This window comes from Anas acuta, chromosome 3, assembly GCF_963932015.1.
Source record: "Anas acuta chromosome 3, bAnaAcu1.1, whole genome shotgun sequence".
Lineage (NCBI taxonomy): Eukaryota > Metazoa > Chordata > Aves > Anseriformes > Anatidae > Anas > Anas acuta.
This window is the reverse complement of record NC_088981.1, coordinates 19,113,746-19,126,832: the sequence shown is the minus strand read 5'-3', so window position 1 is coordinate 19,126,832 and position 13,087 is coordinate 19,113,746. Positions and strand designations below refer to the sequence as shown.

At 36.8% G+C, this 13,087-nt stretch overlaps 1 protein-coding gene across 2 annotated transcripts in view; it reads right to left on the bottom strand.

Moving 5' to 3' along the window:
- The window catches only part of CENPF (centromere protein F), a 40,819-nt gene that overhangs the window by 11,432 nt on the left and 16,300 nt on the right, over positions 1–13,087 (bottom strand). For both annotated transcript variants that reach the window (XM_068675975.1, XM_068675976.1), the window contains exons 10-14: positions 12,781–12,903; positions 9,342–9,477; positions 5,450–8,214; positions 1,623–3,923; positions 906–1,058 (exon numbers count right to left, since the gene is read on the bottom strand). In XM_068675975.1, coding sequence (XP_068532076.1) covers positions 906–1,058; positions 1,623–3,923; positions 5,450–8,214; positions 9,342–9,477; positions 12,781–12,903 — 5,478 coding nt within the window. The remainder of the gene's footprint in view (positions 1–905; positions 1,059–1,622; positions 3,924–5,449; positions 8,215–9,341; positions 9,478–12,780; positions 12,904–13,087) is intronic.

Below are 13,087 nucleotides of genomic sequence, written 5' to 3'. Positions count from 1 at the left end.
AGCACAAAAGGCAGGATAGGAGGCAAAGGAAGGTCTTCTCAAATAAATATTAGGAACTGAAGGGTACCCTGAGTGCAAGTTTGCCAACACTGTTAAAAAAGCAGCACTGCCAAAACCAAAGCTTAACCTCTCCAAATATAAAATTGTTCCCTCAGAGTGACTTGAAAGATTAAGGGTCACTTCTCTCACCTTCTCAAAGGTAACCAATATTTAAGCATTTTCATTTTGATCCACTTTTTTGATGGTACTTTTTGGACAGCTGGCCAAAAGGAAAATTTATTTCCACGCAGGATTTCTGAAAGCTGCAGAAATCTCAGTTCTTTTTCCACTCAAAATCTTTAAGGCCACAACAGAAAGAAGCCCTTGGTTATAAAATTTTGTAGCTGTCATTAGCATATCCTAAGGCCATGTAAGCTTGTTTAAAGATATAATATTGGCCACAAATAAACAAGACCTACATTTATCTCCACAGTAAATCAGCCTCTGAGAATTAAATATTAACAACTTAAACTAAAGACTCATATTCTGTTTCTTCCTTTACTTTGTCTTGAAAGAAGTTTTAAAGAATAAAGAAACTTAAGAAGTGTTGCATTTTTTATCTAACATCCTCAGCCTAACGATTGAATGTCTGCACTAGAGAACTCTTGGCACCAGATTTCCAGATAGCCACCTGTGGCATTTACGCTAAGGAAACAATTCAGTTCCTTCAGTGGAAGGAAAAGGCATAGAAACATTAACTAATCATCATTTCATCTCAAAATAGAACGTGAAATATTCAGAAACTTGGAAGCAAGAACCTGGAATACTGGTCAATAGAGCACAGCTCCCTTGACCAGCCCACACACATTCTCAGCTAGAATAAATCTGGCCTTGAAGACAGAAATAATAGAGGTGCAGTAACTAACTTTGTTCTTTTCTGAGAGTTCTTGAAGAAGTTGTATTTGTTCAGCAAGCTTGTTCTTTTCCGTGGTAAATTCTTCCTGTAATTTGGAAATCTTCTGTTCAGTATCACTTAGCATGGCTTCCAGCTCAATACAACTTTTGGTCAGTTCATTTACCTGAAATGAAATTTTATTTAACATTTTTTCTTAAAATTTTAAATTAGATGCATCATGACCTCCTAAGAATTTTTGTACATAAATACGAGCAGTTTTAAAGGTGAATTACTTTATTCCCATTGTTGTTCACATTCCAAACAAGGGTCACAGCAGATTAGTGTCATTTTGACATAGCACTTGTCCAATTGATGTTTAACTTTCTCTTGAGCTCTCCTAGTTATACTTGATATAAAAACTCACTCACCCACTATTCACTTGTCTTTCCTCTTTTTCCTTCGACAGGAAAGAGGAAAATGTCCTACATTATCTGATTCAACCTCTATGCCTACTTCCAAGCAACTGTTTCATTTGGCCTACATAAAATACAATCATGCTTTCCAGCTCTAAATACAGCACAAACTTGTTCTCAATTTGATCACATAATTTTAAAAATAGGAGGCTTACTGTAAAAGTCTGAGGTTAAAGTTATTTTAACATATAATTTATTAAGGAAGTGGTAAGCCCAGAGGACACTTTATCCTCGTTCTAAAAAAGGGAACTGTGCCCTAAGGGAAATGGTATTACCTTTTTGGATAAAGCAGTCTTTTCACAAAGAGTAGATTCCAGCTCCTCCTCAAGGCCTTTATAGGACACTTTTAGAACATTCAGGATATCTGGGAAGCTTTCATTATTAGAAAAACATTGCGCCTTTAGCTTCAGCTCAGCAACCAAGTTATGCAGCGCTTCTTTTTCCTGGTGCCAACATTCACACTCTTGTTCCATGCGTGTCAACTGTGAAGACAGCTCCTCCGTTTCTTTCACCTGCTGCTGAAGAGCACAATTTTCCTGTACTTTTTCATCCAGCTTTTGTTTACAATCCGTAAATTCTTGAGCAAGTAATTCCCTTGTGTGATCCAACTTGATATTTTCATTTTTTATTTCCTGACATTCCTGCAGTAATATTGTTTTATCTTGCTCAAGAAGAGCAACCTGATTAATCAAGACTTGCTCTTTTGCTCTGGCAACTGCTTCCTCCTGGGAGGAAAGCTCTAATTTCTCACTTACATCTTTCAGCTCAGATTTCAGCAATAACATAGAAAAGATGCAACTCAAGGAGGAGTTTGAAAATTCTTTCTCCTTTTCTTCTATCAGTTTTGCTGTAGTCAAATTTGAAGACTCCAGTTCGAGGATTCTTTCTTGCTTTTCTTTTACATCTTTTGCCAAACACTCGTTTTGTGAAGTGAGAACATCAATCTGTAATTGATGAGATTTCAACTTTTCAGCCATCTCTTCCATCTCCACTGTTAACGTTTCTGCCTCTGATTTAGCCGTCTCCATTTGGATGATGACACCTTCTAGATTTTCCCCTGACATTTCCAATTCTCTTTCCAGCCTCTCGATTTTATCCACAAGAAAGTCAACTTTCCGTTCATGCTCCTTCAGCTTTTCAGCAGCACGGCGTTTTTGCCTCTCATCAGATTCAATTTTTACTTTCAGCTTCTCAATTCCGTGTCGCATTTGATCTACCTCTTTCTGTGCTGAGCTGAGTCTAGCAGCAAGTTCACCTTTTTCAATTAACAAGCCTTCCAAAGATCTAGAAAGCTTTAAGTTTTCCATTTCTGATGCACTTAACTTATTCTGCATAGCTTCAAATTCTCTTGCAAGCAGCTCTTTCTCCTTGTTCACATCTGCTGCTTGGTTTTGAAGCTTTTCTTCTAAACTGGAAGACACTGCATCCTCTCCTAACTTCTGCAGAAGGTTATCTTTTTCATTGGATAGCCGATTTATGTCAGATTTAGCAAGCTCAAGCAGATTTGTTTGCATCCTCACTTCATCCTCTAACCTTCTAATGATTTCAGTAGAATCCACCTTAGTTGACTCTAATTCTTTTAATTTCTCTTGTAACTTCTGATACTTTTGATCCAATTCTTCTTTAGTATCAGACAAAACACACAGTTCTTGGCCGATATGGTTTCTCTCAGCTGTGACTGAAACAAGCTGCTCTTGAAGAACAGAAATAGTTTTTAGGTCAATTTCCTTGTCCCTTTCTAACTGCTGATATTTTGCCTGAAGCACTTCAGTATTATCTATGAAAAAGTCATGGTTCTTAATATTAACTTTCTCAGATTTTGGCTGCCTTTGCTCATTTTCAGCTCCAAGAAATTGTTCGTGACAGTTTCCCTTGGCCATTTCAACATCATCCAGTGTGTCTGCTGCATTAGACAATTTAGCTTGATATATCTCCACCTCAGACTTTATTTTCTCAGGTTCTTTTTCTAAAGACAGAACTTCAAGAGATAATTGTTGGTCACTGACAGAAAGTGATTCCAGTTTCTCCTTTATACTACTGTCCTCTTCCTTTGCTACAGTAGTTTCCTCCAGTTCTGCAAAAGCTGAGCTCTCCAGAGCTAATTGTGCGTTTTGAAAGTGCAGGTGAGAGTTTAACTTTTTGACTTCCGTTTGTAAATCAACATTTTCGTGGCTTTCATCTGTCTCGCAGATCAGCTTCAAATTTTCAGGAGTTTGTTGCTTTGCCTCCTCCTGAAGAGCTTCGGTGTTTATTTGATTTTCGAAGAAATCCTCTGAACCCAAAAATATGCCACTATTAGAAAATGACAGTGCACTAACATGATGGGAAGGGCTGGTGATTTTTCCTGACGTATTTCTACATTTTTGTTCTCTAGAAAACTCCTCTGAACAATCTTCTACTAATCTTGCTTCAGCAGTCCCAGTTACATTTTCACACACAGAGCTGTCTCCTACAGGAGATTTCTCAATGGGAATTAGTTTTGGTTTATTGTTTCTCATTTCTGGACTTCCAGTAGGGAAGGGCTTCCAAAAGGGGCTTCCCAAGTGATAAAGACTATCGTTTTCCTGTTGAGCATTCTGCAAAGTTTAAGAACCAATTAAAAAGATAAAAAATATATGCATATAAATAAAAACAAAAAAGCAAGGTGAGTTTTAAAAACTTTCTTAAGCCAGTGAAGCTTCCCCCTTATGCAAAATAAATAGATAGCATCCTTCTTAACTTCAGAATCTGCACAGTTTTCCTATGTAAAGGATTTTACACTGCATGCACACATCTTTGGCCAAAAGATTTTAAAGATATTGAGGGAGAAACGTCAGCCAAATTTACTAAAGACAAAATACAAAAATTGTGAAAAACTTTAAGTATCACTAATGGCAAAATTGCTTACTGCTCATCTTCTATTAGGTGCTAAAGAATCTTGAAGGGGAACGAGACCCAAATCTTCAAAGAATCCCTTCTCTCAATTGTCACTGTCTGTCAGAGCTGGCTTACACATGGCACCATCTCACGGTCTCATATGAAACAAAACTGAGTGACTTTGAAACCTGAGGACTCCAAAAAAGAACAGGGACCACAGGGAGAAATTGAGTGAGCTGTACTGGGTACTTCATCTTGAGGGAATTCCAGTTATATGTGGTAGGAACTGTCTTTTTCAGGTGTCAGTGTGGATACTCCAAGTGAACTGTGAGCAAACATACATGTGAAAGACTTTCTCCTCTGCAAGGAGCAGTTGCTCAGCGTTGCACAGTTGGACAAAATGGAGATCTTTGAGATGCTCAGTCTGAGAGAGCACTGTTAAACCATCATCTCCAAGCCTATGCTGACCAGGTGCTGGAGACCATTTGCGCAGGACTTAATGACCCAGACTGGAAATTCCCCAAACAGAAAATAAATCCGTCAGATTTATGTTGGAGGGAATTAGTTGAATACACTTTGTACATGAACTAAAGTGGTTTTCCTCTAATCTGACGGAAATTCTGGTTTTGTCATACAGGGTCCTCTTTACAAGGAGCAGGAAAATTGAGCTCATTGGTTGCACATCAACTACTGTGCTGAAAGATAGGACAGCACTGACTTCCAAAATGTTCATCCTCTAAGGTATTTTTGAAGAATTTAGGCAGAACTGAGAATTAGCTGTTCTGCTACCAACTAGCTCTGTCCTGCTAGGAATTAGGGGCATGGAAGCAGTCTTAGCTTGCTCTTTTTATGGTCCCTTGAAGGGGCGTGGGAAGTGCAGGCATCTTCAGCAGGCTGTATTAAATCAGAGAAGATCTAAAGCTTGCAAACGCAGTACAGGTGCATACAGTACATGTGCACCTACTAACACAGCACTTGATGGAAAAACAAGAAAGTAGCACACACTGTACTACTCTCACAACTCCAGTGGACTAAGCCCATTGACTTTTTTATTTCTCATTATCCCTGGGATGCATAGGCCAGAATTCACGGTACAGATTATTGGTCTACTTTCTTTAAACGGTACCAAATGTCTGTGGGTACAACTTTAAACATATTTATTTTCAAATTGGTAAAATCCTCATTTGGCTTTGCCATAAACCAAGAGGTTTAAGTGAAACTGTTTTGCACAAGAGCAATTACTTACATTTTCAGTATCAGTGCACAGCAGCGAATGAGAACTTATATCAAGGACTTGTAGTTGGAGTTGCGCTGCTTCAAAGTCCAAAGACAGATTCTCAGTTTGTTTTCTTTCTTCTGCCAGTTTCCACTCCATTTCTGTAGTCAGGTTACTCAGTTTCCGCCGCCACTCCTCCCTGTCTGACAGATTTTGTTGTTTAAGATGATCTATTTCTTTTCTCTCTGAAAGTATAATATTTTTCAGCTCTTGTATTTCTTCATTTTTCATATTCTCTTGAACTTGAAGTTGGTCTTCAAGCACTTTGAGGGCCTTCTCATATGTCTGACAAAGCATTTCAAGTTCTTCAATTCTACCCTCAAGGTTAGATGTGCTGAGAGTAATGATCCTGGTTTCTTTAACAGAGTCCAGTGTGGTATCATTATGACAATTTTCAACCAGAACATTTGCTGCACCTTCTGAATTTATTTCTGCAGAACTTTTCAGCTGATTAATTTCCTCTGTCCATTTGCACAGACCACTGTTAAAAGAATTATCAACCTCACTTACTTCTGAGAAACAGAGACCTGAGAAAGAAATTGTGGATTTCGTTTCATCTAATTTAGATTGTGTGCCATTTTGGGTAGAAGATAGTGGCCCTGACAGATAATCTGTATGTGCACTGCTCAGACTTGTTGACAATGCAGCATTTTCTGTCTTTAGTATTTCAATGCAAGACTGTAGCTCAGATATCTTTGAGATCATACCACAATGATGTTCATATAACTTTATATGCTCATTCTGGAAAGAGAAAATTTTCTCTTTCACTTCAGCAAAGTGAATTTTAACTTCTTTGCTGGACAATTTTAAGTCTTCATAGTCAGAACTAGGTCCAGCACCGCATTCTTTGAAGGAGATTTCCTTATTATCACAATGCATTCTCAAATCACTGTTATCACTTGGATCCATAACTTCCTTGGGAAAAGTAGTTTTCTCAGCTCTTAAATTTGTATCTGCACTATTCATTATGTTCTCTTCTTCCTCTGCCACCTTATTAATATCTGTGATACCATCAGTTTTTAAGTCTTCAAATCCAGAGGTTAATGCAATGTTCTCATTCTGCAACTTCTCATATATTTTTTCCAGCTCACTCAGTTTGCTTATTGTTACCTGCAAAGAGGATGACAACAAGACTGGTGAATAACTTTCATCCATTTCTCTTTTTCCACAGTTCTGAGAAACATCATCATCACTATACTCCAACGAGTGGCAATCTTCACCTAATACTATACGCTGAGAATATGAAGCTTCCAATTTGTTAACAGACAACAGTTCTTGCTGCAGTCTCTCTTTCTCTCTCACACTTTCCTCAAGTTCTGTTTCCATTTCCCTTAAAGCAGTCTTCAGTTGTATCAATTCTAACCTGCAGTTCTCTAGGGAGAGTTCTCTGTCCTCAAAATCCATTTGAAGAAGCTGAAGCTTAAACTGGTGTTTATTCAGCTCAGCATCCTTTTCTTCCATGCATTTCCTCAAATGTTCTGAACAGTCTCTCCTTTTGCAACTAAAGTCACATACTAGAAGTTCATTTTTTGTCTCGATTTCCTTCACCAATTGCTCCTTGCCTTGAAATACAATGTCCTGTTGTTCTTGCATTGCATTTAGTCTTGCCTCAACATTTAATATTTCCTGTCTTGAACAGTCAGGCTCACGAGAGGGCACGTGTTGGATGTCAGAAAATTCTGATTGTAGTTGTTGAAGTTCTTGAATCAAATCCTTTTTTATCTCTTCTGAGGCTATTAGTTTATGTAAGATATCTTTATTCTCACTAAGTACTAGTTTCTCTTTTTGTTCTAATTTTGCTTTCTTTTCCTCAAACTCAACGGTCTGCTCTCTCAGAATACTCATTATGTCTACATTTTCTTCTTCTACCACTTTATACTTTTCTTGCAAAATTTTCAGCTCTCTTGTGATTTCTTCAGTTCTTGCTTCAATACATTGTTTTTCCTCCTTATGTTTCCTGGACATTTCAGAAATGATTTCTTCTTTTTCCTTTAAAATATTAGAAATATTTTCATTTGCTTCCTGTAAAGTTATTTGGTTTTGCTCTAAAGCTCTGCTTAAATCCCTAATGGTTGCATTTTCTTGAGTAATTTCCTCAATTTCTTTTTTATATGAACAGATCATTGAAGACATGCCCTTCTTTTCTGAATCCCATGTCTCAGACATGAGCTTCAGCTGTCTTACTGAATCCTCAAGCAATTTATTACTGATCTTTAAATCCTGAAGCTCTGCTTCTTGGTTTTTTAGTCTTTCATTCAGAGTTTGCAGTTGCATGTCCTTTTCTTCAAGAATAGCTGAAGTTTGTCCAACAAATGTCTGACATGCTGAAATATCTGCTTGCAAATTACTAACGTGCTCTTTAGTTTCTGTCACAAAGCTTTCATGCATCTGTTCTATGTTACTTTCTCCTATTTCACCCTTGATTTGCAGTAAGTTGTCATTTTCATTATTCCATTGAGAAACAGTATTAGTCTCTTTTTTTAATTCTTCATATTCTCTCTGTTTGAATGCAAGGAGACTCTGCAAAGCTTCTGATTCCTCCTCCATTTTATTTATTTTACAGTTCAGTTCTTTAATATGATTTTCTTTTTCCTCGATCAGGTCTTGGGTAGAATTTCGCTGCTTTTCCATGTCAGCTAAAGCTAGTTTCAGTTGCTCTACAGAAGATGAGCTTGCTTGCTTTATACATTTTTCTTCCAGTAACTTCAGCTCTGCTTCCTGAAAAGCATTCTTATCTGTAAACAGAAAACACCATCACATCATTGTCAGACAACATTATCAGTAGGATAGCCAATGTTTAATGAAAAATTACTATTTTTACTCTTTTCAATTATCATTTCAGTGCAAAGCATTACTTGTAAGTTATCTCACAGGATAAAGGATTAGTTATATCACTTCAGGCTATCAGACACTGTGTACTCAGACATTGTTAACGTTCTGTTCTGCAGCCTAATACAAGTCTGCACTCCAATCTGGTAAGTACATGTTTTCTCAGGTGACTAGCTACCTGTTGTTTCTGTGTCATTTTCACATTTTTCTTTTTACAGGACCTGTAACAGTATGACCTTTTAATGGATCATTTTGTTCCTTTTCTGCCAAAAAAGATGCTTAATTCTACACAGCCATTTTTCAAAATTGTCATAATTATTCCTCTGCTTTAATAAGAACAGAATAAGAAGCAGCATGTACAAGTAGCAAAAAAGAAAAAGATAATACTTTCCTCCAGATAGCTCGTAAGTACCGCTAATTGTCTACCCAATCAAAAACAAATCAACAGTTGAAAGGCAACGAAAAGTGTGGGCATTAATTTTCAGGAAAACAAAATCAAAATCAAAATCTTCATTCTAAAAGCTCACATTAAGTTTGATTTCCACACAGAAGCAAGTGGGAATCTATCCCCTTTTATTATTAAATCCAGCAGAACTACAAAGAATATTTTATATTTCAATTTAATTCCTGAAAAATTGTGTTCTCATTTAGAAACAAGCACTGCAAAGAAGAATCAACAATTAGTAGCTCCATAACGTTTTCCTTTCCCCCCCTTTTTTTTTTAAATTCAAGTAAGCAAGAATTATAAAACAGAAGTTTCCTGGTTTAAACGCATTCTCTGAAATTCAGTTTGTTGGTAAGTTCAGTATACTTCAGTTAATTTCAAAGTTGTGTATCTTCTGGAATTGCATACGTTTAGATAAAAATTCATTTTCATTTCAGACAAACTTAATGTTGGTTAAAAATACTATCATAATCATATCCCACAGAGGAAACCCTTTTGCTTAATTCACAATCAAGTTTAGAGGATTGCAGCAAACATGCATTATTGAGCATCCATCAGGAGTCCTGCAAATGTGAATACATAACTCACTTTTCATCTCTTCTGCAAAATTCTGGCTCTGCTTTAAAGACTGCTTGACTGTTTCTAGTTCCTCTTCAAGCTGGTGGATCTCTTGCAATTTTTTCTCAAATTTCAAGTCCAGAAGGTTTTTTTCCTGCTTCACTTCCTAAAACAAAAAATAAAGAAGGACCAGATTTTGTAAGGTTTGCCAAGATCAAAGAATTCAGTTCATTTCAATCAGAAGATAGATATTCCACTAGGTCCTCTCTGGGCAGATGGACATTGATTCCTAAGCCCTGTTTGAGAACATTAGCTGAGCATAAACTTAACTCGTTGACAGCATCTGAGGGATGCTGCCAGTTGACACAGTCAGAACACCCTTTGTTTGCATACAACAAACAGCTCCAGATGACCTACCCCAAAGAGGCAGGACAGAACATATCCTACAAAATCAGAGGTGATTAAGTTAGGGTGCTTTCCTAAAGCAACAAAGGAAACAAACTCCTGAAATAGCATCAAATTTAACAAGAAAATTATAGATCAAATTTCACTTATCTCAAGCAAAGTCCTCTTTCTACTAAAAAATATTATCGTAGCAACACTGTTCAAATTTTATTTAGAAATGCTTATACTTCCAGAGGGTTATTTTGCCATTAAGAGCATTTTCTTCCAAATAAATTGAGTTTAAAAAAAGAAAAAAGCCAACTACATAACTACATTGCATCTAGGAAGCAAAACAAAAGTTCTTGTAGGGAAACTAATTTTTTTTCTCTAAACTCCTGTGCTGCTGGACAACAGATGGCATGGCTCTGGCATGGCCCGATTGGAAACAGGCCGTCAATTATTCATCCGTTTACTACTAGCAGATGGACAGCAATTCACAAAAGCCAAGCTCAAGAAACAGAAAGGTCTGGATGAAAAAAATTAAAAGCTTGCTGGCATGGCAGGCTTGTTTTTGAAACAACATAAATAAATCACCCTCAGAACATGATTAAAATTGTCACTGTCACTAGCAGTTACCTTCCCTTCTACTCACAGCCTTCCCTACACAGAATTTATAATAAAAAAAGTCACATAGAAGTTTCAAGGAACAAAGTTTTCTGGCAATCTCAACAATAATTTTTCAAAGAAGCACAAGTACTCAAACTTCCTGCTTTCAAAGCACCACATGTACATGCAATACGAGTCCATGACTGAACAAGCCTGTTCATTAGAACATTTAGGGTGATCTATGGACATAAGAACAAACAAGTTTAAGAAATTAAAAAGGCTGAATGGTCCAATTATTTTGATTCAGTGCAAACGTTTTCAATAAACAGCAGTCATCAAGACCCAGGAAGTCATGCTTTAACAAAGTATCTGGTAACAATGAGCTGTTTGCTCTTTCCAAAGCTATAAGCAATAGAATCAATTTGGTTTCAATCCAGTTAATGCTTCTACTTGTATGTTGTTTTACCCAATTTATCCATTCTGCAACTATGCCTTGAAAAAGCAAAAATTAAACCAAACTCCAGAACCTATATACTGGTGGTACTGATTTCAGGAGGAACTTCAAATTGTTTTGAAGTCTTGGAGGCTTCGTTGACTTTCCCCTGACGACTTTTTTCGCTTTATACTTATTTATGAGAGTAAGGATAACAGCCAGACCTTAAATTCTGCTAACTATACCACATTGTCTTGTGTGAGTCAAGACAGAGAAAAACAGTTACTGATCTCTTCAAGTACTACTTTCTCCCCCAGACTCAGCTTCTTCATAAATATATCACTCGTTCTGAAACACTGTCACCAGCTGTTCAGTTGTCTGGCCAACACAAATACATATGAAGAAAAAATGATTATAGTTACAAACCAGTAATGTGGATACAAGATTGGTAGGTAAAAAGAAGCATTTCCAAGAATTTGCAGTAAAAATGGTATCTCCACAAATTAAGGCACTCTCTGACAAAAGAATTAAAAAAAAAAATCCAACCCTAAAACCACCCGTACCAAATCTAACCTCAATCTATAATTTCAAAATAAGAAAGGGTATGAGCCCAATATATTTGATATACAAAGTTTTGTTGTTTTTTTTTTTTAAATTAAAAATATGAAAGATCACACCAAGAATGAGTAGAAGCTTTCTAGATGCTTTCCTCTGAGATATGTTGGAAGAACAAGCACATTCTTGATTAGCATTACCACTAGAAGGCACTGGCTACATTTATTTGCTAAATAAATATGTGCCAAGGACCACAATCCAGCATTGAGGCCAAGTGGCACGGAACAGCCTGTATCTGTACCACTAAAATCTTCTATCTTCCAAAACAGGTGGCTGTAACCAAACTGCTTGCTGGGAATGGTGCCAGGCTCGTGTGAACTCCCAAACTGTGCCTGGGAATTGTACAAAAGAGTGCTAGTCAGCTGGGCCAAAGCCTTGTGAAATACTGTTCTAACAATTAACACTTTAAATAGTCACATTCCAATACCTGGCGATGCTTCCAGATATTGTAATCCACCAGCAGGAATGCACCTAAACTTTCACAGTATACTAAAGCTTTATCAAGGCTTGTACTGATCTGGTCAAAAAACCCTGGTGTTAATTTTTTTTCATAAAATTTTGCCAAGTAATTTTTTTTTTTGTCAGAAATTATGCCAGATTATTTTATACCCGCTCATGACAACAGGCAACAAGGAAGATAAGAGTGTTTAAATAAAACAAATCAGTGACAAGGATTACATAGCTATCAAGCTCTCTTCCCTTTTTTTTTTGGAGAATTAGAAGTAGAAAATAAAAGAAATGCACTGAGAGGTCTCCTAGTGGCACAACTGTAAGTGTTTCTAGTGTTTCCACTCTGATTGTACCAAAGCAAAATAATGTAACAGAAGACCAAGGAGATGCTAAAGTTGAAAAGATTTTTGCACAAGTGAATGAGGTAGTATGTCCACAGCCAAAAACTTCTCTGAATTAAACTTTATTTTGAGGGAAGCATTAGGAGCAGTGTATATGTGTTGAACTGTATTTCTTCTTAGAAGAATGCAATTTTTTCAAAAGAGGATAGAGTAAATATGCAGAAAATCTTTGAGTTTGGCAGCATGCACCAAAGAAACTTTCAATGATTCTGGAATTTACTTCTAAAAATCAGACAAATATTTATTCATTTTTATTTCAGGACTAAAAGCAAGAATCTCTTAAAACAAAAAGCTACGTTTGGTAACAGAAGTCCAACATGAACCAGAAATTCAGCAGTAATGCTACAGCATTGTAATCCCAATCCTTCAGCCAAATATGCAAATTCCATGAGTCTATGTGAAGTTAGTGAAGACCTTGTTTTGTGTCATGACTAAAGTGTTAATAAGATAGTTCATAAAAACATTTTAAGATGGCTTATGGGGAAATATGCTATGTGGGTAAACTACTAGACAGTCCGAGCGTTTACAGCTTGTTAATTTATATTATTAATTGTACCCATTACTCCTCTGCATTAGTTACCTCAAAGCTTCTTGTCAAGTCACTTTCTTTAGCCTGGGCTGCTAACAGAGCCTGCTCCGCTCTGCACAGCTTCTGAGTGAGATCACTGCTATCATGTTCCAAGCGTTGCTTCACTGCCATTATCTGCAAGAGCGAGCGTTGAAAATTCACATTGTGTTTACAGGCATAACATTTTTTTTAAACCTCCTATGCTTAAACTCTAACACTCTATTACAAAAATTACCCCAGCACGAACCTAAGGTTGCTTTAGTGTGGTTTAGAAAACAGCTTCTTATTGCATTTCAGTTCCTTTCCCTCTGATCAGAAA